The sequence below is a fragment of the Clarias gariepinus genome, chromosome 3 (genome assembly GCF_024256425.1).
Source record: "Clarias gariepinus isolate MV-2021 ecotype Netherlands chromosome 3, CGAR_prim_01v2, whole genome shotgun sequence".
In the NCBI taxonomy this organism is placed as follows: domain Eukaryota; kingdom Metazoa; phylum Chordata; class Actinopteri; order Siluriformes; family Clariidae; genus Clarias; species Clarias gariepinus.
The window spans coordinates 42709676-42735519 of NC_071102.1; the positions used below are offsets into that span (position 1 = coordinate 42709676).

Below are 25844 nucleotides of genomic sequence, written 5' to 3' on the forward strand. Positions count from 1 at the left end.
CGAAACATTACTGGTGTCAAATTCTGTAAAGATAAGTGCAAGACTCACCTTAGAAAAGGTCCTTGGAAATGTAGTCCCCGGAATCGTCTGCTCTCAAACACAAAACAAACTCACACCTTCGGCACCGTGCTGGGGGTACTGGCCTCGCAATGGGAGGCAGTCCTTTTATTATTTTATATTGCAAACAACGCCAACTTAAAGCAAATAAAACGAGGTAGATTTATGGTGAATACAACAGTAAATACTAAGCAAAGGGTTCAATGGAAAATAAAAGAACACAAAGGTTTGTGAACTTAAATTAACAGCGTATGCTAACACTGCCCAAGTACTAAGGAAAAAATCAGGAGTACAACAGAACTCTCTTATATCCTGGTCCTGTGACTCATGTTCTAACAGCCTTATGCTACTAACCTCCTTGACCTTATAAGTAAATACTGGCACACAAAGCTAAGCTTATACTGCTTCTAACTAGACCTAATGCACACATCAAAATACATCACATTTTACAGAATAACCTTTCGTATTTTTTATACTTTCTTTCAAACTTTGGAGGAGAAACAAGCTGAAACCTCTGACAGTAGCACAAGACCAGCTAACAGCCTAAAGAAAGAAGCTAAACCTGACCTGCAAAAGCTAGACATTGGTAATGCCTGAATGAAATCTTAAATTTAGATGGAGGAGTGCTGACTACAGATGCAGAAAAAGAAACATCAAAATATTAAATAGGATGCAGATGATGGACAAACTGCTCAATTTAATAGTGCCATTGTCTTCATTTCAGGAACACACACCGTCTTGCTATGCAAGTACAAGTAAATAAGCTACATTTTATTGTTTACATTTTTCTCATATTAAACAGCTACTTTTCTGTTACAACACTTACTTAAATGATATTTTACTTAAATAATTTTTTTACGAAACATTTTGCATTCTTTAACCAGTATTTTGTCTTTGTTACAAATCAAGAAGATTCACACACATCTTGGATTTTAACAGTATACATTTATTTTCAAAAATACATTATAAATACATTGCACACAAAACATATTAAACATCTCTTGATGCGTGGTAAGGTTTCAAATTCAACAGTTTCAGCACCTTAGCTAAGTTTGAAAATACCTCAATACATTTACAAGTAAAGCGAGTACTAATGGGAAGCTAAAACTGGGTGTTATGGAAACCACAGTGCTGTGGAAAGTGCACTACTTATCTTCAGTGTCTTAACCGCTAGTTTCAAGTAGAAGCTCAAAACTGCTTACAAGTCTACAAGTGAAGGAGGAACAGGCTGATTAATGCAGTTAAAGTTCATTAGAAGTGTAAGATCGGTTTATTTTGTATTTATAAGAATATTTTTGGTCTAAACTCTACACGTGGTGGTCTTTAAGTGTCAGCTGTCTGAAGGCTGATGTCACCATGTTTTACAGAATGTGGAGAAATATTACAGTAGCAGCAATCCTCATGTTACTGACAGGTAAACTTTTTATATTTCAGCTCTTTCTAGTAACAGTTCAGGAAACCTATCATTATGTAAGTGTGTTTAGAAGTGTTTTTTTTATTTTTTTTTTATAAATTAGATTTGAGTGCAGACAAGAACATTTGTAGTATGTTGTGAGGTTTAAGACAAGCTGTTTCTACTGAAAGATACGTATATCAAATTATTATATTACACTGTAAAAAATAAACTGTAAATTTTTACGGTAAAAAAAAATGGCAGCTGTGGTTGCCAGAAGATTACCGTAAAAAATACGGTAGCAATGTTTTTGGTTGTACGGGATTGCAATCATTATACTGTATATTTTACAGATTTTAAATTTTTTTACGGTTTATAACTGTCTAATTAACATGTTTATGTTGTTATAAAAACACTTTATTCCCATCAAATTCCAGGGTTTACATTGTAACAAATATGGATCATAACCATGTTTTTTACAGCTCAGAACTCACTCGCTCATTGTCTATACAACTTTATCCAGTATATTGGGGGGGGGGGGGGGGATTAATGGAGGAAACCCACCAAGAACTGGGAGAACATACAGTACTAACTCCATGCACACAGAGACAGGAATCAAACCTGGCCTGGAATCGATCCCGGATCCTGGAGGTGGAAGGCAACAGTGCTAACCACTACACTACCATTCTTGCTACACTATTGCTGTCGTTGTTGGATTATTTTTTTATTATGAACAACCACAGTGAATTCATTCAGCAATTCTGTGAAAGCATCATTTTATCACACTAGCTGGGAGCTAAAAGAGATAGAAGTTGCATTGCTAAGCATTCGGATTTTACTATTAAGAAACTATTAAGAGTACTTTTATACTGATTGATGAATAAAAACCTAAATCAAATGATTAAAACCCATCAAAATTTATTCAAGACCTGGACATCAGCATGGTCCCATGTATTTTTTAATAAAGACAGCAAAACAATATTTAAATTCTCAACATCAAATATACAAGTGTCAGGGTGGACATTTTTAAGCATTTTGGACAGACAATCTAAACATCTAATTTTATAGATGGGCTTTTATTAGAACTTTACACAAAAAATTATTTTATCACACACATGTTAAAATTGTTTATGTCCTCTGTCCTGCATTGTGGTTTTTAAGTGCACACTGCACCTGGGTGTTAAATATGTTCATGTATTTTGTAATGGGTTTGGCACAAGGGGAGCAACAACAAACACAGACATATGGCGAGGTCTTACAGAAAAGGGGTAATTTTAATTAGGAAAGGAAAGGGTTAAAGGAGGGAGGAAGGGGGAAAAGGGAAGGAAAGGTCTGCACGTGAAGGTCTGGTAAATTTCTGGCAACCACAGCTCCCAGTTTTTACCATCAAATTTACGGTTTATTTATAAACCGTAAAAAGAACTATTAAAAGCCATAAAATATACATTATAATGAGTCCAATCCTGTACAACCAATAATGTTGCTACCGTATTTTTTATGGTAAATTTTTGGAAACCACAGCTGCAGGTTTTTTACCATAAAATTTACGGTTTATTTTTTACAAAGCAGATATTTTTCTGATTTTTAAACTCTATCAAAAAAGGTTTAGTAAAATATAAACTGATGCTTCATGATATTAGTAACAAATACCTTCTCTGAGGGTTTCCTTTTTATAAATACAGTACATCATAAATCTTACTGCAATAAACCATATTTTCATATTTTTTAACTGTTAAATTTAAGGTCTTACTCTGTAAAACATTTTTTACTGTGAATTCTACGGTTATCCCAAGTTTTGTAAAATACGGTTTGATTCTGTAGCATTTATATGGTATTTTCCTGTTAAAATTACAATTTTTTTTTACAGTGTACAGTATAAGTGTAAAAATAATATATTAATGTTCTGAACCTTTTGTACTGTTAATTTTATAAACCAAAAGTTCATGAATTGCTATATTTACTAAAACAGTGAAACTGTGGTCACACTCTTGCTGCTCAGTGCATGAGTCATTGTTTCATGTGTTTAATTGTACTTTTTTTCGTGTGTGTGTGTGTGTGTGTGTGTGTGTGTGTGTGTGTGTGTGTTCCAGGGGTTCAGGCTCAGCACAGTGTAACTCTCTCCTCTCAGAGTCTCTGTGCTGTTACTGGATTTACAGTAAAAATCCCCTGTACATTTCCAACACCTGATCACTCCAGTGTCACACAGAGAGAGTGGTATCGAGTCCAGAGCTCTGAAGGAGAACCACAAGACCTGAGCACAGATCCACAATACTCAGGACGAGTGTCTGTAAGCACAGTGACGTCTGACTGTGAGCTGACAGTGAGGAATGTGAGAGTGAGTGACTCTGGAGTTTATAACTTTAGATTTAAAACACGGAGAAGTGACTGGATATCAGCCTCATCTGGAGTTCATCTGACTGTTACAGGTAATACACACACACACACACACACACAACACACACACACACACACACACACACACTTTATTGTATAATATCTACGATGTATTTTGTGTATATAGTATAAACAAATCTTGTGTGTAGACTTGCAGGTGAAGGTGGATCCTAACACTGTAGGACAGAGAGAAGTGAAAGTGACCTGTAGCGCCACCTGCAGTGTCAGTACAGCCCGTTTTTACTGGTACAGGAACGGCCATTACATTAGACATACCACTGATGCCACTGTTGTCCTTGACTCGACCAGTCCACATGATGAAGGCAGCTTCTCCTGTCAGGTGTATGAGAGTGAACACCGCTCTCCTGCAGTGTGTAAGTGTCAGAGTAAATCTGTCCCTCAGCATCAAACTGAAACCAGTAACTCATATTGCTCTCATTAAAACATCATGTTTTACTGATATTATTGTTTCTGTAATAATAAAAATAAATCAATAAAGTTTAGTGTAAGATATAATTTATTGTTTTTTATTAATTATTTAGTAAATATTATTATTTATTGAAGTGCTGATTAACTTTCGACAAAACACGTCACTTCACTTTATAATTTCACCTCATATTACATTTGAATTCATTTTCACAGAGGAATAAACACATCTGAGCTGCTAAATGCTAAAGACACATTTGTAGTAGCAGTTTAACAGTAAAATCAAATGTTAGACACAGGGACATGCAGAGATATTTAAAAGGACTGTCGGTTTTATGTGAGAAAAGAGTCAGCATTTCACTTCTCCCTTCCTGTGTGTACCTCTGTGTGTTTCAGGTGTACTGGGTACAGAGTGTTGGGGTGTGACTTACACTTCTGAACATGTGTGTGCTCTGAAATACACATCGATTGATCTCTCCTGCTCTTATAAACACCCTGCAGGACTCACAGTGTTAAAATCAGTCTGGTTCATTAAAGTGCAGGCTGATGGTGAGCCTGTGGATGTGAGAGAGGATGAGGAGTATCAGGGCCGAGTGCAGTACACACAGAGCTCCCAGAATAACTGTAGTCTGAGAATCACTAACCTGACAGAGAGAGACGCTCAGACATACAGATTCAGATTATACACTGATGATCCTAAAGATCCTAAATACACTGGAGATCCTGGAGTCTCTCTGTTTGTTACAGGTAATGTCATACAAATATGATGTAAAATAAAGTAATTATTAGGCTAATTTATTATTTTACAGATTTGAAAGTTACAGTATCAGACTGGAGAGATCAGTACATTACACTGAGCTGTATCACCACCTGCACTCTGTCTAACAACCCCACTTACATCTGGTACAAGAACGGACAGCGTGTGTCTGACTGTAAATCTGCCTCCTGCTCTGTAGCTGCAGTCAGTGGTGCGGTCAGTTACAGCTGTGCTGTTGAAGGCCATGACAGTGTCCTCTCTCCTCCAGTGTGTGAGTGTGGATTTTAAAGTCATTATCGACTGGACTGTGCAAAAGTATTTAATTGCACCAAAGATTAAGGTGTGATGTTTAATAAATTCAGTTTTATGTATATCCTGTATGGCTTTTAACAGTGGTCAATGTCACAAAGCAGCATTAAAGAATAAAAAAAATATGGACATGAGTTCGAAAAGTGGAAATATATAAATCATAAATATTAGACTATGTTTAGTACAAATGTTATTTATCTTTCAGTGACAAAGGACTATCATGCCTGTATTATTATATACAAAATTATTGAATATTATTTGCATGTCTGTAAAGGAAACTACAAAGTCACCAGAAGAACTGTGGCATATTTTCCAGCACACATTAAAAATTCCAGATGTTATACTTACACAAATCTGTATCTAATACTACTGATTATTGTCCAAATTTCAAGAGTTTTCACACCAGACCATATTGATTTTATTATTTTTAGTTTCTTTAATGCACAAATGTTCTTAAAACATTTGCATTCTTGCAAATGCATTCTTGATGCATTTTTATGGCATTAAGACAGTTGTACAGTACTGCAAGTGAAACAGCTGTTTGATTTTACTGAGCGTGACTTACGTCTTCTGGTAACCTTCACAATTGCTCCTATCTGTTTTATGCAAAACCCACTGTACAGATAATATGGTGCCCAAGACTTTTACACAGTACTGTATATCAAATACTGATCCTGGTGTTTTATTTCCAATCAGATTCACCTAAAAACACCAGAGCAGTGGTTCTTTCCTCTGGAGACACAGTGGAGGGGGATTCAGTGACTCTGAGCTGTAGCAGTGATGCAAACCCTCCTGTTCTCAATTACACCTGGTTTAAGCAGAGAGCAGCTGCAGACACACTGCTGACAACAGGCCAGAATTACAGCATTAGCAACATCAGCTACCAGCACAGCGGACTGTACTACTGCACTGCTCACAACCAGCTGGGACAGCACAACTCCACACCAACACTCCTGAATTTGTTAGGTAAGTAATACCAGAGTTCAGTGTTAGAGTTGTTTTGTAACTGTAGATTTTTAAGAACCTGAATCATCAAAATCCCAGACCACTTGTTGTGAAATGAAGAAACATCAGTTAAGTTCCATGCTACAGGATTAGTGGTATGATGAGTGAGTGAAAGATTCAATGCAATTAAGCACAATAAATAACTGCCTAAACAATGGTGTCTCAGTGATCAATATTAGGGGTAAAATTCCAACAGTATGTAATCCTAATAAAAATGGCTTTGATTACAAATTGAGATTAACTGGTTCTGATGATGGTTCTGTGTTAATGAAGGCTCAGAGGAGAACACAGTGTTAAAGCTCATCATGGTGGGACTGGGTGTCTTCCTGGCATTAACACTCATCCCAGGAGCTCTGTGGATGTGGTATGTAAATGTGAACACACTGTATACACTGAAAAAAATGACACTTTGGATCAACTTTAAAAAAATTGCTTAAATTTGTTACAAGCAATTTTTTTTACTTTCTCTCAAATCAAATGTCATAAGTTTATTTAAGGTTAAATTTTTATTTGATATTAATATATTTTTTAAGTTTCCCCAAAGCAAAAATAAATTCATTCATCCAAATCAAAAACAAAAGTTGTTACAATGCCTTAGGCTAGTAAAACTAATTTTTTGACTTTGTAACAACTTGATTTTCACTTTAGAAACATTGAAAATTTTAAGTACAATGAAAAAAATGATACTTTCAATTAACTTCCCAAAAAATTTTTTAGTTGTTACAAGCAATTTTTTTTTCTTTCTCTCAAATCAAATGTTAGAATATTATTTAAGGTTTGATTTTGATTAAATATAAATAGATTTTTAAGTTTTCCCAAAGCAAAAGAAATTCATCCATCCAAATCAGAAACAAAAGTTATTACAATGCCCTAGGCCAGTAAAACGTATTTTTCTACTTTTTAACAACTCGATTATATCACTTTAGAAAAAGTGATTACTGTTGAACTGTAAGTTTAGTGTTTACCTTGAAAGAAACAACTTACATTCATGTAGTATGAAGTAATAGGAGTAAATTATAGTAGTAATCTTTTTCATTATTCTCAAGTTAAAAGTATGATTACGTACAAACTTAATTTTATGAATTATACAAAATATAGTCTTTTTCTGAAATAAAAAAAATAATTATCTCTAAACCAAAAAAGTTTATTTATGTAGAGAAGTTACATTTATAAATGAAGTAAGCAACCTTTAAAAAAAATATGTTTAAAAATAAAGATAATGAACACCCAGGTTCTCCTCCAAAAAGATTTATTACCATCCTTGAAACGATACATTACCTTTTTCCAATTAAAAGACAGAAAACAAAAATAAAATAAATAAAACAATGCATTTTTAATAACTTAATCTTAAGAATGGTATAAACCTATTTGCCAACCATGTAAAAATCTGACAATTGTTTGACAAATAAAGTGACCAAAATTTTATATTTTACTGTCAATAAGCTATACAGTCCCTTAAGATTTTCTACAGGGCCACAAAAGTGTGTTTGAGTTTACCAAGATAGCACAAGTTTAGCGCATAGATAACGCCAAATAACATGGAACATTCATGTGCGACTGATAGAAACTCAAGAAGTCACAATCCCGATTGCATGTGGTGGCTGAAGACAGTCTTCTTCCTCCCTGAGGAACAGGGGTTATGACAGGGTTATTTCTGCCTGAGCGTCATCTTTCTGAACAACCTAATAAAAGAAAGGACATTTGTTAGACAAGTTCCTCTCCAAGTTCCTGATGTATGCATGTAAAAATCACTTAATGCTCCCTATGAGTGCAAAAGAAAAAAAAAAAAACACATAGGAATATCGTGCATCAAGTTAAATGTAATTATGTCAATGAAAAGGCCAAAAAAAAACTGGCATACACACACACACACACACACACACACACATTATATATTCCATTATATTGCCAAAAAGTCTTGGCTCGCCTGCCATCACATGCATACAGTATAAACCTGAGTAACATCCACTTCTTAATCCATAGGATTTAATATAATGTTGATCTTTTGCAGCTGTAACAGCTTCAGCTATTTTGTGCAGTCTTTCCACAAGGTTTAGAAACATGTATGTAACTACATACTATGATTTAAAAAAAAAACAAAAAAAACAATGACCCTGTGTAAAGTTTGTGCTGCAGCTGATAATGCCAATGACCTCATATTTGTCAATATGAAGGGGCAGAGGTAGTTGTGTAGTTTTTGGATGTTGGTATACTGATTGGAAGCTCACAGGTTTAAACCTGAGCACCACCAAAACTGCCACCTGGACCTTAGAGCAAGGCTAATTTATCAATTCAGTAATATTTTTGAGTTCTAAGATTGAAATGCCTTATGGACAAATGCTTACCAGTGCTTAATCAGTTGGTCCACATCTTCCACTCAAATACACCATAAGACATTTCAGGAGATACTCTTTTCATACATTCACCTCCAGGCTCCAGGCATATAAAAACAAACATAGTATTGTTGGTTATGTTAGGCTTGTGAAGCGTGATAAAATGAACATGGCAGACATTGAAACCTGTATTTAGACAGCATACACTAACCTGTGAACAAGTTAAACTAAAATGTTTTATTCTGCTAGTAATTTAGTGCGTCACAGCCAACTTGATTTGGATGCCTTGCTCAGCTCCTGTGGCTTCCATTCACAATATATATATATATATATATATATATATATATATATATATATATATATATATATATAATTTGACACCAAGCTTGCTTTTCTGAGCAAGTACATACCAGATCAAGAACTTGAAGATGAAGATTACATCTCTGGTCTTCTCTCTGACCATTCTTCCCTTGTTTCTGATGATCTTAATGAGTTTGTAGTGTTGCTTGTTAAAGTAAACCAGCAATCTTGCTTGAAGTGGAGCAGTTATAATTCCCAGAAACTCATTACTGATCTAAAAAAAAAATGAACAAAAAAAATTCTTAGCAAATCTTAATTACAGTGTGTATAGAAAGAATCACCCCCCCCCCCCCACACACCTTTAAAATAACTGCATTCTGTTGCTTTGTAAGTGCTCACTGCTGATAATACAATAAACCAATGAACATAATTCAGTTTTGCAGGATAATTAAAATTATTCTCTGATATTACCAGATAATTTAACTATTAATTTTCAGTGCTTCGTCGTTTTTAAGGAGTTTATTTTAGGATATTTAGATTACACTGACATTTACTAAATTCACTGCAATTCTATTGTATCATTTCTATTTCAAAATTTATCCACATAATGTTTTTATTTGTGCATTTTAGGACTTAATTTCTGCAGTAGGGGTAAAGTAATGCTCTATTAGAAAAGCTAACAGACCTGTAAACACAAAAGTTAATAAAGATTTCATGTTTACTTTTAAACTTCATGACACAGTAATGTCTAACCTCAGCTTGTTGGTCTGTGTAAACACTAGTGGACAGTGGGACAGTGCTTCGCCCATTAATCCAACCTAATACTACCAAGCAAATTGGAAGGTTTATATAATTGTATATATAAATAATTAACTGTTTTGAGTTTTATTTCACATTTAATTTAACATGGTTAATTTAATCGGTCGACTTGTGGACTGTTGGTAACGTTAAATCAACGTATCAAAAATTGCTGCCAGTGTTGGGGATTCCCACATGGAAAGAACCTATATGAGGATATATGCGCATATATGAAGGCCTATATGCAGTATATATGCGCATTTATCCTCACCTATATGGGGATATATGCGCATATATGAAGCCTATATGCAGTATATATGCATATATATGATAATATATATGCTGCATATAGGCAAAATTGAGGTGCATATATGTGCATATACAGGCCATATAGGTCTCCTGTATTGCTTCTTTATATCCACATATAAGCCCTATATGTACATACAAGATATGTCTCCTATATAGCTCATGGCAGGATCTGGTCATTTTAGCTCATATCTCACTTTGGCAACTGTCATACATGATGCGCTCATATTTTCTATTATCAAGGCAATAACTAAGAACTAACTAAATAAAAAACACATTTTAGAATTTCTGTCGCATTATCTGCTAATGACCCGAGGCAGGACACGCCCACACGCCAATCACACGGAAATCAGTCCGGCTAATTTACATACTAGGCCACGCCCCCGGACAAGGAAACTCTTCAGAATGTTCTGGAAAGTGGGAGGAGTTTACATTTACCTCAGAAGAAGACTGTGTGGCCCTGACGACGAACGGGAGCATTTTGAAGAGAGAATCCAGGGGGACACACTGGGTAAGTTATTAAGTCTTATATAACTCTTATTCTGATAATATTAAACTAATATTAGTAAATATTTTTCTCACTTCAGCTAGCTCTTGTCAGCTTGTGTGACACATTGGCTTTCAATGCCATTTACATAGTTTAGGTAAATCATGCTAACATGCTGCCTTTCTGTATGTAGCACAAACATGATATTTCCCGGTGGCTAAGCTAATGCCTTATGGAGTTTACAGATGTTTATAAACGTTTTAATAAATAATCATTTATTATTATTATACTGTCTTATTATTTTTGTCTTTTCTAGATGCTACATTGAAGAAGTGGCCGGCAGCCACCCAAGGGCAGACAGGCACATCTATCAATTCAAAGCTCACGAAGTTGAGAAGGTCCTGAAAATATATATATGTTTTCTTCCTGTTGAGTTTTTTTGTCTTATTTTTGTTCTTGTACTATATTTTTGTTCTCTTACTATTTGATTGTTCTTAAAAAAATAAAAAAATAAAATTTCTACATTTTGGGCTTTTTTTTATGTTGTCTAACAGCTATGGATTTTAATAATTTTACTAATATCTAGGTAAAAATATAGGTGCATATATATGCACATAGGTACATGTATGCATGTGTATATATAGGTACATATATGCACGTATATGTACATATAATATAGGAAAACGGCCAATTTTATATATGTCACATATATTAAAAACCTATATTCAATTCAATTCAATTCAATTTTATTTGTATAGCGCTTTTAGCAATTTTCAATGCCGCAAAGCAGCTTTACATAGTCAAAAGAATTATTTAAGTTTGTATGAAATGTGAATTTGTATGAATCAAAATGGTCAGTTTGTCCCTGGTGAGCAAGCCGAGGGCGACAGTGGCAAGGAAAAACTCCCTGAGATGGTAATAGGAAGAAACCTTGAGAGGAACCAGACTCAACAGGGAACCCATCCTCATTTGGGTGAAACAGAAAGCAGTAAATGATCTGCATTTATACAGTGTGTAGGGTGGGAGGCAGTTCAGCTATAATAGCTGATGTTAATTGATGTTAATATGGAGTCCAGGTAGTTATTGAAGACCCAGGTAGACTTGTAAGAAGTTCCAGTCATGAACTATCGAACTGTCAAGTTCCCAGAGAAACAGTTGCCAACACCAGTCAAGGCCAGAACCATTTTCTAGGTAGAGAGAATCATTCCCAGACACCAGACGCATCCCAGAGAGACACACAGGGCATCCATGTGACGAGATCTTTAGCCAGAAGCGGGGCACCAGGATGGGTCAGACAGGTCCGGAGGGCAGAGGCAGTCTGGATCACTGGCAGCTCAGGAACGACATGTGTAGCTCGACAGAGAGAGAGAGAAAGAGTGAAAGGGGGGGACAGGAGGAGAGAGGAAAAAGAAAGAGGGGGGGAAAGAGAAGAAGAGGAGAGATGGCAGTTAGGTATGGTCACAGTCACACAATGTATAATGTGAATGTATATTAACTGTAGAGTGCAAGCAGAGACTCCGGCAGGACTAACTATGACAGCATAACTAAAAGGGAGAGCCAGAAGGAAACACAAACATGAGGGCTTCCTGACATGTAAAGCAAACAATCACCTCACCGTCAGCAAACCTGAGTGATCAATGAGAGTGAGGAAGACAGCATCCAAACATACCAGTTCACCATAATACTCTACGCCCATGAGTCCCCCAGATCTGCTCCTTTACCTATGGCAAATCTATTTATAAAAATGCTTGGCTAAATAAATAGGTTTTTAGCCTGGACTTAAACACTGAGACTGTGTCTGAGTCCCGAACACTATTTGGAAGACTATTCCATAACTTTGGGGCTTTGTAAGAAAAAGCTCTGCCCCCAGCTGTATTTTTCATAATAAGCGGTACTGACAAGCAGCCTGCATCCTTTGATCAAAGTAGGCGTGGCGGATCGTAAGACACTAGCAGTTCGCTCAGGTACTGCGGCGCGAGACCATTTAATGCTTTATATGTCAAGAGTAGTATTTTAAAATCAATGCGAAATTTCACAGGGAGCCAATGGAGTGAAGATAAGATAGGGGTGATGTGCTCATATCTTCTGGTTCTGGTGAGGACTCTCGCTGCTGCATTCTGGACAAGCTGAAGCTTATTTATGGATCTAGCTGAACAACCAGACAGTAAGGCATTACAATAGTCCAACCTAGAGGTGATAAAAGCATGAACTAGTTTTTCTGCGTCGTTTAGCGACAATAAATTTCTTATTCTGGCAATATTTCTGAGGTGAAAGAATGCTATCCTGGTAATATTATCTACATGTGCTTCAAATGAAAGACTGGAATCAATAATCACACCAAGGTCTTTCACTGTTGCATTTGATGGAACAGAAAGGCCATCTAAAGTTACGGTGTGATCTAAAATTTTACTCCTAGCTGTATGCGGTCCTATGACTAGAACTTCTGTCTTATCCGGATTTAGCAGAAGGAAGTTAATTAGCATCCAATTTCTTATGTCCTGCACACATTGCTCAATTTTAGTAAGCTGTTTTTTCTCATCAGGTTTTGCTGAGACATATAACTGTGTATCGTCAGCATAACAATGAAAACTAATACCATGCTTACGGATTATGTTGCCCAGAGGAAGCATGTAAAGGGAAAAAAGCAGTGGACCTAAAACTGAACCCTGCGGAACGCCAAACTCCACTAGAGAACATGCAGAATAATCACCATTTAAGTCTACATACTGATAACGATGGGTCAGATAGGATCTGAGCCAGGAGAGGGCTGTACCCTTAATTCCCACTACATTTTCTAATCTGTGAAGAAGAATAGCGTGATCAACAGTGTCAAAAGCTGCACTGAGGTCAAGTAATACAAGCATAGTTACACAACCCTGATCAGAGGCCAATAGAATGTCATTTACTACTTTAACGAGCGCTGTCTCTGTACTGTGATGAGGCCTAAATCCTGACTGATGGAGTTCATGTATGCCATTTCTATGTATATATGAGCATAGCTGCTCCGCTACTATCTTTTCCAGGATCTTAGAGATAAAGGGGAGGTTTGATATCGGTCTGTAACTGGACAGCTGACAGGGGTCGAGGTCAGGTTTCTTAATTATTGGTTTGATAACTGCTAATTTAAAAGATTTTGGAACATATCCAATGCTGAGTGAAGAATTAATTATTCTCAACAGGGGTTCTATTATTGCTGGTACTATCTGTTTAAGAAAATGTGTCAGTACAGGATCTAATATACAGGTTGATGAATTTGAAGAAGAGATGAGTGAAATTAGTTCATTCTCTTCAAGGGGAGTAAAGTATTCTAGGTTCTGGTCTGATATGGCTAGATTAACATCTGCATCAATTACATTGTTCGGTTTCAAAACCTCAATTTTATGCCTAATATTTACAATTTTATTATTAAAAAAGTTCATGAAGTCCTCACTATTGCATGATGTTGTTGTGGAGATTTCTGCAGTGGTCTTATTTCTGGTTAATTTGGCTACAGCATTAAATAAGAATCTAGGATTATTTTTGTTATTTTCTATAAGAGTGGAGAGATATGTTGATCTAGCTACACTAAGAGCTTTTCTATAGTTCAGGATGCTCTCCTTCCATGCTATTTGAAATACTAGTAATTTAGTTTGACGCCATTTACGTTCTAATTTCCGAGCGGTCTGTTTTAAAGTGCGCGTGTGATCGTTATACCAGGGAGCAAGTTTTTTATCTCTAATAATTTTTCTTTTGACTGGAGCTACATTATCTAGGGTATAGCGAAATGTCGACTCTGAACATATATGTTTTATATAGGTTTTTTCCGTGTGGGTTATATACTGATAACCTTAAAAACGTGTGATAAAGTGTTACCAGTATGTGCGGTACATGCATGTGCTAATGCCCCGTTTCACATGAGGGAATATAGTTTTAGTGATATCACATTACTCACACATTAGCAAGTCCAGAAGGTTTTAAGCATAACTATAAGTACACTACAAACAGCACTCACTTCAAACTGGCTTGTTCTGTGTTTAGGTCACTTTCCTATTAATTTTTCACGGTACTTAAATATAATTAATTACATGTTATTCGGCACAGCCGACTTACCGTAGAAACTCCGGTGTTTTTGAAAATAACCGCATTAGTTCGCTAATGCTACTGTAGGTAATATAGGTGTTTTTAGCTAGTAAACACGGGCACAAAATGCAGTCTAGCAAACACAGACGCAAAACTCAATCTACAAAGTAGTTGTCCCTGACATAAATCATGAATTTGCTAATGGAAGAGATACATTTAAAATTACATGAGTTTGCTTTCTTACCTGTTGTTTTCTTTGAAAAACTATGGCCGCCAGCAGAACGGGATTCAGTCCGTGATAATACTATGTCATTTGGTCACGTGACACGGCAAACTTTTGGTTTGAAGCACAAATGTCCTTTGAGTGAATGGATACATTCAAGTTAAGACAGGGGCTTTGATGTTTGCTTTTAAGCAACGTAAAAATATCAGTTTCATGTAGGAAATCAAAAATTTCCATCAGATCAATGTACAGTAGAAACAAACTTTGTATCAATGACACAGCAGTTTCACTTTTTTCAGTGTATGTTTAAAACATGATTTACAATTAAATACTCATTTATACAATTATCCTGAACTGTTCTATTCAGTGAACATGTACTTGGTGTTTCTAAGGAAGAGGAAGTTGAGCTCAGCTAACAGCCACAGCAGCACTAGTGAGAGTGAACAGGTGAGTGTGGGTGAAAAGAGCGACTGTTTGATCATGTGCCATGTTCATATATGTAATTTATTCTGTGCTTCTTTTCAGCCTCTGCCTGATGCTGTGTATGAAACTGTCGTTCAGTACGATGCTGTGAACATTAACAGGAGCACTGCTGCCATCCAGTGAGCAAATCATTATCATTACACCAACACTAATTGTGCTGCTCAGTCTACTTCATTAAGTTCACCATCTGTTTTTGTTCCACAGACTTGGGACAGATGAAATGGCTGATGATTTGTCTCAGATCTACAGCAACGTCCATAACATCCCCAGAAAATGAAAGAGCTGAGAGTGATGCGTTCATTCTCTTCTGTCTCTAAAGTGAATAGAACAAGAAAAGCAATTTTGCCATCCTATCAGAGTAGCAGTACTGATGCATCAGTTTTTGTTGTTCAATTTTTACATTTGTTTTATTGCTAATTATTTTATACAGTTTTTATTTTTAATGGCTTATATATGCTTTCCTTATGCGTGCCTCTATTTACTTGATTTATCATTTAATCTCTGTTTATTTGTTTGATGTTGACATAACTAACACCATGTAGTTTGTTAATGAATGAATTAGAAATTGCTGCTTAGCTAAGAACCTAAGTTAGCCATGTTAGCTGAAACTAATGCCAGCCTAACCTGGTATTATCAAAAAAGTAAATAAATAAGAAATGTAAAAGCTAACTTGGATATAGAAAATATTAGTGAAATTGTGAAACTTACCTCAATAATGTTATCCATGGATGACTAAGTTAGCTTTTTACATTTATTTAGATGCTTAATTTACACTTAACTATTGCTTTACATAGTTTACTTTTTTTTTCAATTGTAGTAATTAATAATCTTTATGCATTGTATCTATAGAATAAGTAATTAAACTGGGCTGTTTAATATTTTCTTAGAGGAACAATCCTGTTGTACAACTAGAATTGTCATTGTTGAGCCATTAGCTAATTCTCCTGTATTAAGTATTAAGTAATACATTTTATTTTTGTTAAAAGACATTTTCTCCACCCAATTTTCCCTGATTATGAGGAGAATCCTGTAGAGGTCCCTTGTAGGACCCCTTTTATTTTGAATAACAGGGGTTCTATCTATTTATCCCATTTTAAAGCATAATCATAAATAACTTACGAATTATCTTTATCAATGTGTAATTGATCCATTCAACCAGATCATCCAGCTGAGCAAACACAGTATTATATAAATATTGTACAGCGTATAAATAAATTAACTTACAGCAGTTCATAAAGTTCACAAACGTTAAGTTACATTTTGTTTTTTTTTTTGTTTTGTTTTTTTACATAAAGGCATTACCTTAAGCGGTCATAATTTCTTTCAGGAAAAATACACAAGAGTACAACACTGTTTCTGGTTATCAAGCTGCATAGTCTACCATCACTAGCACAATCCAATGCTCCTGTCCAATCCAATCTAAAAGACCAAAGAGTCTATGTCAATTGTCTCATTCTCATTAATTTTCATTTCTCAATCAGAAGGACAGGGAGCAGCATGTTTCATTATTTTGCATACAGTCCATCTTAAACACAGTACCAGAATGAAGGTAAAGCCTGCCAAAAAACACATTTAAAACCAGTCACTATAGCACTTTCAGCAATAAAATACATTAAATACAGCAATACAGCAAATGTCATTTTAACCAACGCCTTATGAATTGCTTCTAATTCATTCTGAATTGCATTTGAACCTTCCATATTGTGTTTCAATCTTTCATTAGTCCAATGTGCTGACTCCGCTCACTGCTTTGTTCATAGCTAACATGAGCTACAAAATTAACTAGCTTCTAACACACGGCTGAAACCCAAATCTATTTTTTTTATCCCCTAAATAAAGGCATGACTTGTGTGGAAGAATGGATTATACCCTATATAGCTTTTTTTGTATTTTATATTATTTGGGCTTCAAACATGAAAAAGTGTAATTTATCATGGCATAATTATAAACTAAAATTACTAATTATTATAAAATATGATAAAGTGATTGGATTTCCTGATTCAATGTAATTGGCAAGCAGATCCCCCAATAGCAACCCTCCCCCCCTCCCCCCCACCATGCCAGCATGTTAGACTTAGTTGTGTCCAACTTATTCTCCGCTTCTTCTCAAGGATGCAGCAGGAACTGCATGAGCAAGCAGAGGAGTACATACACAATGAAAAGAGGAAAAGAAAAATTCACTGTACAGCAGGTCAATATAAAAAAGAGAAAATTTGTTCCTAATAAAAGGCAATTCAAAGGCTAAAACAATGTCTAAAGTCTACTGTGATGTCCTTCACACTCATGGATGAAATAATTCAATGAATGTCTTTTTTTCAGTTGCCATTAGTTATATTAGCTGAACAGTAAGATAGCTATGCTAACAACTACTTTAGGAGTTACTATACACTTTCCATTTTCTTGCGAAAAATTACATAGAACTAGTTCTTAATTTTGTTGTTAATGTGACATCTCGTGCATGGGGTGGATCTCAAATCCCCCAATGTTGAACCCAAAGTTATACCCTTGGATTCAACCCAAGGACAGTTAGTTAGCTACAGCTATTCTACATAGGAATTTGTCTGTGAAGACCAAGAAACTAACAAGATTTACATTTACCTTGTTCATCATTTATTCTCCTCACCTTTAGGCTACTTAGTACCAGTAAGATAAATTACTTACATCTGCATCCAAGCAGTTGAAGACCCAACAGTGGCAACTCATAGTGCCACAGATAGTACGTTTGTACGTTTGCTGGCTTTTAGCGCTGAGTGGCACTATACAACTATAGACTGATGCCTCAGGCCTTAGTTTATTCAAATTTTATTTGTCACATACACAGTCATACACAGTACGATATACAGTGAAATGCTTAGACAACTGCTCGTGACCTAAAAATAGAAGACTATGAAAAGTAATAGGAAATAAATATGAAAATTAAAATAAAGGGTAAATATAACTAGGAAAGAATAAAATAAAATATAAAAATTAAAGTTAAAAATAAAATAACTGTACAGCAAAAATACACAATATAGAAAATATTTGAAGAATGTATGAAGAAATATAGAACAATAAAAACAGCAGAAGAGGTAGGTATATATTTATGTAATTTTTGTGTGGAATGGAGTTAGAATAAATGGTAATGAAAAAATGGTAATGTCCAGCGTTTGTGCAATCTCTCAGCATTCTCTCAGGGATTAATGAGCCACAGCACCTTTAGAGCTGCACATAGTAGCGGATAAAATCAAGTGAAACATTGTACTTAAACGAATTCATAATCACAGTATTAAAATTACAGTACAAATGTAGAATTTAATTCAATTCAATCTTATTAGGATTGATTGATACGATTTTAAAAATAATTAAAGCAGGGTGCTCTATTCTTTATTGATTTCGGTGAACTTATAAACTGAAAACTCTTTATTTATAGAAAGTAAAATGTCTGCTTTATATAAACTAAAGGAAATCACATTTTAGATTATGTAAGTCATATAAAACGTGAATTATTATAGCACATGACATGACTTGATTACCTTCATCACTACAGCTAAAAACAAAGACATCACTAATTCATCAATGAATTATTAAAACTGTCAGAATCAGTCTGCTTGCTGTTTTTCCCCCGATGCTTTCATAATCATTAGTCTACTTCTGCTGGTGCGCTCTGGAAAACTTTATGCGTGCGGTTGAGCGCTGATTAGACTACGTAGGAAATTAAAGAGAAGAACAAAAATTAAAAACACACTAAATACACAGACAGCACCTCTGATCTGAAGCTAGGACTGTTAAATATTAGCTCTCTCACATCTAAAGCAGTTGATGTCAATGAAACTATTACAGATCAGAAGTTTGATATGTTTAACAGAAAAATGGATTAAAGAGAACGATTTACCATAATAATCTGATTATCGTACAAAAACACAGACACAAATTTAATGTATTTGAAGTTCTCCATAGTAACATAAAAAGTGTAGCTACAAATCCAGTAGTTAGTCAAGACGAATGTCTATTACCACGCTCTCTGTCACGAAAAAACGGCAACGGCCAAAATAAATCAGTTGCATTTCGTGTCATTCATGAAACGACCGCCAGGTGGCACAAAGTGACATTTTCAATCGATGCAGTTTTTGAACATGATTTGAGCTTATAAAAAGTCATATTTTGTATCGAGAAATACTAGTAATGGTAATTTCCACATCAGAGTACTTTATACAACATACATGAAAAATCAGTACCAGGTCTATTAACATTTACTGTACAATAATGAGTACAAAAATTGGTTAAATGTTGTTTAGACACACAAGATCACTAGCTACCAATTTTATTTGTACAAAGAATTAACTGTTATATAGCCTCTATTTGCATATATATATATATATATATATATATATATATTAGAAACGCCATACTAATACGGTGTTTGACCCCCTTTCGCCTTCAAAACTGCCTAAATTCTACATGGCATTGATTTAACAAGGTGCTGAAAGCATTCTTTAGAAATGTTGGCCCATATTGATAGGATAGCATCTTGCAGTTGGAGCAGATGGGGATTTGTGGGATGCACATCCAGGACACGAAGCTCCCGTTCCACCACATCCCAAAGATGCTCTATTGGGGTGAGATCTGGTGACTGTGTGGGCAATTTCAGTACAGTGAACTAATTGTCATGTTCAAGAATCCAATTTGAAATTATTTAAGCTTTGTGACATGGTGCATTGTCCTGCTGGAAGTACCCATCAGAGGATGGGTACATGGTTGTCATAAAGGGATGGACATTGTCAGAAACAGAGTTTAGGTAGCTCGTGGCATTTAAACGATGCCCAATTGGCACTGAGGGGCCTAAAGAAAACATCCCCAACACCATTAAACCACCACCACCAGCCTGCACAGTGGTTACAAGGCATGATGGATCCATGTTCTCATTTTGTTTTAAGAGTTGTTTAGGTGAGAATGCATGTGTGTACAGCTCAAAAGCTCCATCTAACATCTGTTATTAAACATACAGATCTGGCCATTAAAAACGCACGTTTCGAGAAAAAAGATCCCGCGACTTGCCACGGCTGCACGCAGCAAGCTGTGAAAATGCCCTTCATTACCTGTAGGGGGCAGTCGTGTTTCAGTCTGAAGTATTGTGTGTCTACTAAGGCGGAAAATGTGTTCTCTCTCTTAGGCGCCTATTGACAGCAATTGATAGAGTTCATTAACGTGTCGAGCTCAAACTGTAAATACTGATATGTATTTATTCTTCATTTTCTTCTCTCCTTCTATGATGATACTTCGTTAACTGCACTTTCTCTATTCAGAATTATTATTATTAATATTATTAGTAGTAGTAGTAGTAGTGGTACTAGTAGTGCTCCAAATTTAGTATTAATGTTATTATTTTTATTATTATGAACAATATTGTTTTATTGTGTGTATGTGCTTTAAATATGCACTAAACAATAAACACTGCCTTTTGCAAAGTGAAAGTGAGTTGCGCATGCAGCTTTTTGATCAAAAGGCTGATAAATGTGTGCACTTATAGCTTACAAGTGAAACAAAAATAAAAAAGAGCTGCAATAAATCCCACAATATTTAAAAACATCGTGGCCTATAAAAGTCATAATAAATACCCTGAGGGCTTTTTAAAGTCAGAAAAAGGCAAGGCAAGTTTATTTGTATAGCACATTTCATACACAGTGGTAATTCAAAGTGCTTTACATAGAATAAAATAAAATAAACATGAAATAAAATAAAAGATAATAGCAATAAGATATTTGAACAAAAACTGTTACATTTCATTTAAAATAAAAATAAATGCAGTTTGCAACAAAACTTTAAACTAATTAAAATTTAATTTAAAAAATAAATAAATAAAAGACTAATTAAAACTAATAAAAATATGATTTAAAATAAAAATAAAACAGTTAAAAAAAAAATTTTAACATAAAATAGTGCAGTCAGTTCGGACGTAGCACAGTGCTCATTGAATAAATGCACAGCTGAACAGATGAGTTTTGAGTCTAGATTTAAATGTGACTAATGTTTTAGCACATCTGATCTCTTCTGGAAGCTGGTTCCAGCTGCGGGCAGCATAATGGCTAAAGGCGGACTCCCCTTGTTTTGTGTGAACCCTTGGTATTTCTAACTGACTCGATCCTAACGATCTGAGCGGTCTGTTAGGGTTATATTTAGTGAACATATCTGTAATGTATTTAGGTCCTAGGCCATTAAGTGACTTATAAACAAGTAAAAGTACTTTAAAATCTATCCTAAATGTTACAGGAAGCCAGTGTAAGGACCTGAGGACTGGTGTGATGTGCTCAGATTTTCTGGTTCTAGTCAGAATCCTGGCAGCAGCATTCTGGATGAGCTGCAGCTGTCTAATGGTCTTCTTGGGAAGGCCAGTGAGGAGACCATTACAATAATCCACCCTGCTGGTGATAAAGGCATGGACTAGTTTCTCCAAGTCTTGATTTGAGACAAAACATCTAATTCTTGCAATGTTTTTGAGGTGATAGTATGCTGATTTAGTTACTGCTTTGACATGACTACTGAAACTAAGGTCTGTCTCCAGAATCACCCCAAGATCTTGACTTGATTTTTTGTTATCTGACCCCTAGAGTGAAGGTATGCATTCACCTTCAGAGCTTCATCTTTGTTTCCAAATGCAATGACTTCAGTTTTCTCCTTGTTTAATTGAAGGAAATTCTGGCACATCCAACTGTTAATTTCATCAATGCATTTGCAGAGGGAGTCTATGGGGCTAAAATCATTTGGAAATAAGGCTAGGTAAAGCTGGGTATCATCAGCATAGCTGTGATAGGCAATTTGGTTATTTCTCATTATCTGACTTAGAGGGAGCATATATAGGCTAAACAGAAGCGGTGCAAGAATTGAGCCTTGTGGGACTCCGCATGTCATGGACGTCCACTTGGACTTGTGCTCTCCTATACTTACATAATAACCTCTCCCTTCTAAGTATGACCTGAACCATTTGAGTACCATCCCAGAAAGCCCGACCCAGTTTTCCAGTCTTTCTATTAATATGTTATGATCGACTGTGTCAAACGCAGCGCTGAGATCTAGCAGTACCAACACTGATATTTTGCCGGAGTCAGAATTTAAACGAATATCATTTATTATCTTTAGGAGTGCTGTCTCTGTACTGTGATGCGCTCGGAAACCAGATTGAAAACTGTCTAGGTATTCATTTGAGTTTAAATGGTTGTTCACCTGATGAAAGACAACCTTTTCAATAATCTTACCTGTAAAAGGAAGATTTGATATTGGTCTGTAGTTATTTAATACGGAGTTATCAAAATTATTCTTTTTTAGAAGTGGCTTAACAACTGCAGTTTTCAGAGAGTTTGGAAAAGTCCCAGAAAGAAGTGAGGTGTTCACCACTTCTAATAAATCTGTTTCCAAACAGTTTAACACACTTTTAAAAAAAGATGTAGGAAGTGTGTCAAGGTCGCAGGTTGACGATTTGAGGTGCTGTACTGTTTCTTTCAAGATTTTGCTATCAATTGCTTGAAAGACAGACATAGTAACTGTTTTGTGAGGTTGTGTTTGAGTTTTTCTAATCTATGCACAACTTGATGTGTTAATAGCCCTCCTAATATTACTGATTTCTCAGAGAAAAAGAAAGCAAACTCATTGCATTTGCTGTCAGAGAGCATTTCAATAGGAATCTGACTTGGTGGGTTTGTCAGTCTCCCAACAGTAGCAAAAAGAGTGCGTGTGTTGTTTATATTGCTGTTTATAATGTTTGAGAAGAAGGTCTGTCTAGCTTTGGCTAGTTCCACACTGAAAGCACGAAGGCTGTCTTTATAGATGCTATAGTGGATTTCAAGTTTCGTCTTCCGCCACATCCGCTCAGCTTTTCGACATTGTCTTTTCATATTCTAAACTGCTGTTGATTTTCTCCATGGTGATTTCTGTCTGCCCGCCTTTCGGACCTTTTCTGGAGCAATATCGTCAATAACATTCTTAACTTTTGAGTTAAAGGAACCAAGGAGAACATCAACAGAGTCTGCAGAAATGCTTGGTGTTAAAGATATAGCCTTCATAAATAGTGCACTTGTGTTCTCATTAATGCATCTTTTTCTGATAGACACAGATCTAGATTCGGTGGTAACAGAGATCAATATATCAAAGAAAATACAGAAATGATCAGATAGTGCTACACCCTTAATAATAATGGATGAGATATTTAGACCCTTACTGATGAGTAAGTCTAGAGTGTGTCCACGATTATGTGTGGGCCCGTGCACATGCTGAATCAGGTCAAAAGTGTTTAAAACACTTATCATTTCTTTTGTAATATTGATTTCTACATTATCAATGTGAATATTAAAGTCCCCTGCTATGGCAAAACAGTCAAACTCTGAGGAAATCATTGATAGCAGTTCTGTAAACTCTTCAATAAAGTCTGGAGAATATTTTGGAGGTCTGTAAATAATGATAAACAGAATGCGTGGGGCACCTTTCAGCAATATACCTAGATATTCAAAAGACAAATACTGACCAAATGACATTTGCTTGCATTGATAGACATCTTTAAATAGAGCAGCTACACCTCCGCCTCTCCTAGCAGTTCTGCAGACACTAGTAAAGTTAGGAGGTGCTGTTTCATTTAGGACTGTTGCACTGCAGCTATCATCTAACCAGGTTTCATTAAAAAACATAAAATCCAATTTGTTCGTGGTGATCAAATCATTGATTAGAAATGATTTATTTTTTAGCGAGCGAATATTTAAAAATGCTACCTTGATGGCATTACTTTTTGTCCCCACAGTAATCTTAGTTTGATGTATAACAGGTCGGAGATTAGATGGGTCAGCTGTACGGCTTAAGAAGGCCTTGGGCTTTCTATCACGTGATAGAACAGAGATAGAGAAAGCTACAGGCACACTGGGTTCCCGCTTGTTCTGTAAACATTTGTAAATGTTTCTGCTATCATAGCGGGGACCCGACACACATCACTGAGAGCTGCTATCTGTTTGTTTTATTTCACCTAGACCAGATGGAGGAGGGGGGTTCGAGCCTTGGCGCTGTGGCAGCGGTCGAAGAGCTCTCACAGGAGGAGGAGGACGAGCTGGGCCCATAGGCCTTGGTGGTTGTGGAGCCCGCTGTTTTTTAGTTGGCATCTGGGGGCTTGCAGCAAAAGAGTGGGAGAGTTTCGTCCCAGTGTACACCAGTTCCTCCATTTTCTGTGAGAAGCTTAGAAGTGGAGAAGCTGGAGAGAGGGATACTGTGTCTGGTGAGATGGGCTCTGGTTCTGGTGTTTCCCGTGGCTGTAGTATATTGTTTTGAATTTCCTGGCTGTTTTCCAGAAGGTTATCTTGAAGCTGTTGTATGTCATAGTCTGTCCGTGATGAGCTCTGTGGGCAGGACTGAGCCGGGATGTCCATGAGCAGTGGTTGTTTTGGCTGCGTGGTGTTATCAATGTCCTTGTGGGATTCTTTAACCCCATGATGACTCGATAACTGTCTGTGGTCACTCATACTTCTCCCAGGCGTACATGTGCCTTTCTCTGCTGAAGGATGATAGAGGGAGAAATAGATATTTTCCTTTAGCACCCTTGCACCGAGTTTGTTTGGGTGGAGACCATCCAGTTTAAACAGTTGTTAAAAAGGGGAGTCGAGACATACAGCTTTACGCTTTCTTCTGGAAGGTAATGTTAACTCGCATCGTTGGTTGAGGATGGTGCAGCGTGGATAATTAACATGGCGTTTGCACAAACAAAAAAAAGATGTGCATTAATTGGAATGGGTGGACAACCACCGACTTGAAATGGTGATGCATAATTATGGAATAAATAGTAGTAGTAACAATAAATGTCACATTCCCTTCCTGTTTAATTGGGTTATATATTCTACATATTTGTTTCTTATATTTGCATTGTCAGAATAAACCTCAGCAGCAATTGCGCTCTGTCCGTAGTGCTTGCGCACTTGCTTGCCGTTTGCTAAATTAAATTTTCAACTAAAAGTACATAGAATACGTGGTCTTTATATCATATAGACCATCTAAACATGGTTTTAAATTTATGCTTACAGAATTAATTAATTACAGAGCATTGTGTGTCTTACTTCAATAAGCCAGTTCAATTTTTAAAGACTTTCATTTAAGTCCGAGGGAGCCCACACAGGTTAAAAAAAAAAAAAAAAAAACAGAGATGCAATTGCTAAAAGGTTTTATTGGTCTGGTATGACTGATGACATCAACAAATGGGTTAACATCCAAAGAAAAATGTTTCTATTACTTATCAAGACCTGAGCGCAGATCCACAATACTCAGGACGAGTGTCTGTAAGCACAGTGATGTCTGACTGTGAGCTGACAGTGAGGAATGTGAGAGAGAGTAATTAATTAAATATATTGAACATTATTGTGAATTCATATTTTATTTTGTATTGTGTTATATTTGATTTACATGAAAAAAAAAGAAATTAAATCTAATGAAATACAAAGAATCTTTCTAAATACAAAGAAGGAGCTCCGTAAGCAAACAGGGGTGTGTGATTGATCATGGGGAGCTTTGGTGTG

At 35.9% G+C, this 25844-nt stretch overlaps 1 protein-coding gene across 1 annotated transcript in view; it reads left to right on the forward strand.

Annotated features, from left to right (window-relative positions):
- The first annotated feature begins 1413 nt into the window (after window positions 1-1413).
- Window positions 1414-25844, forward strand: part of LOC128518712 (sialoadhesin-like) — a 43134-nt gene continuing 18703 nt past the window's right edge. The window contains exons 1-5 of the mRNA XM_053491955.1: window positions 1414-1471; window positions 3541-3876; window positions 3994-4218; window positions 4667-5017; window positions 5080-5304. Of these exons, the coding sequence (XP_053347930.1) occupies window positions 1414-1471; window positions 3541-3876; window positions 3994-4218; window positions 4667-5017; window positions 5080-5304 (1195 nt within the window). The remainder of the gene's footprint in view (window positions 1472-3540; window positions 3877-3993; window positions 4219-4666; window positions 5018-5079; window positions 5305-25844) is intronic.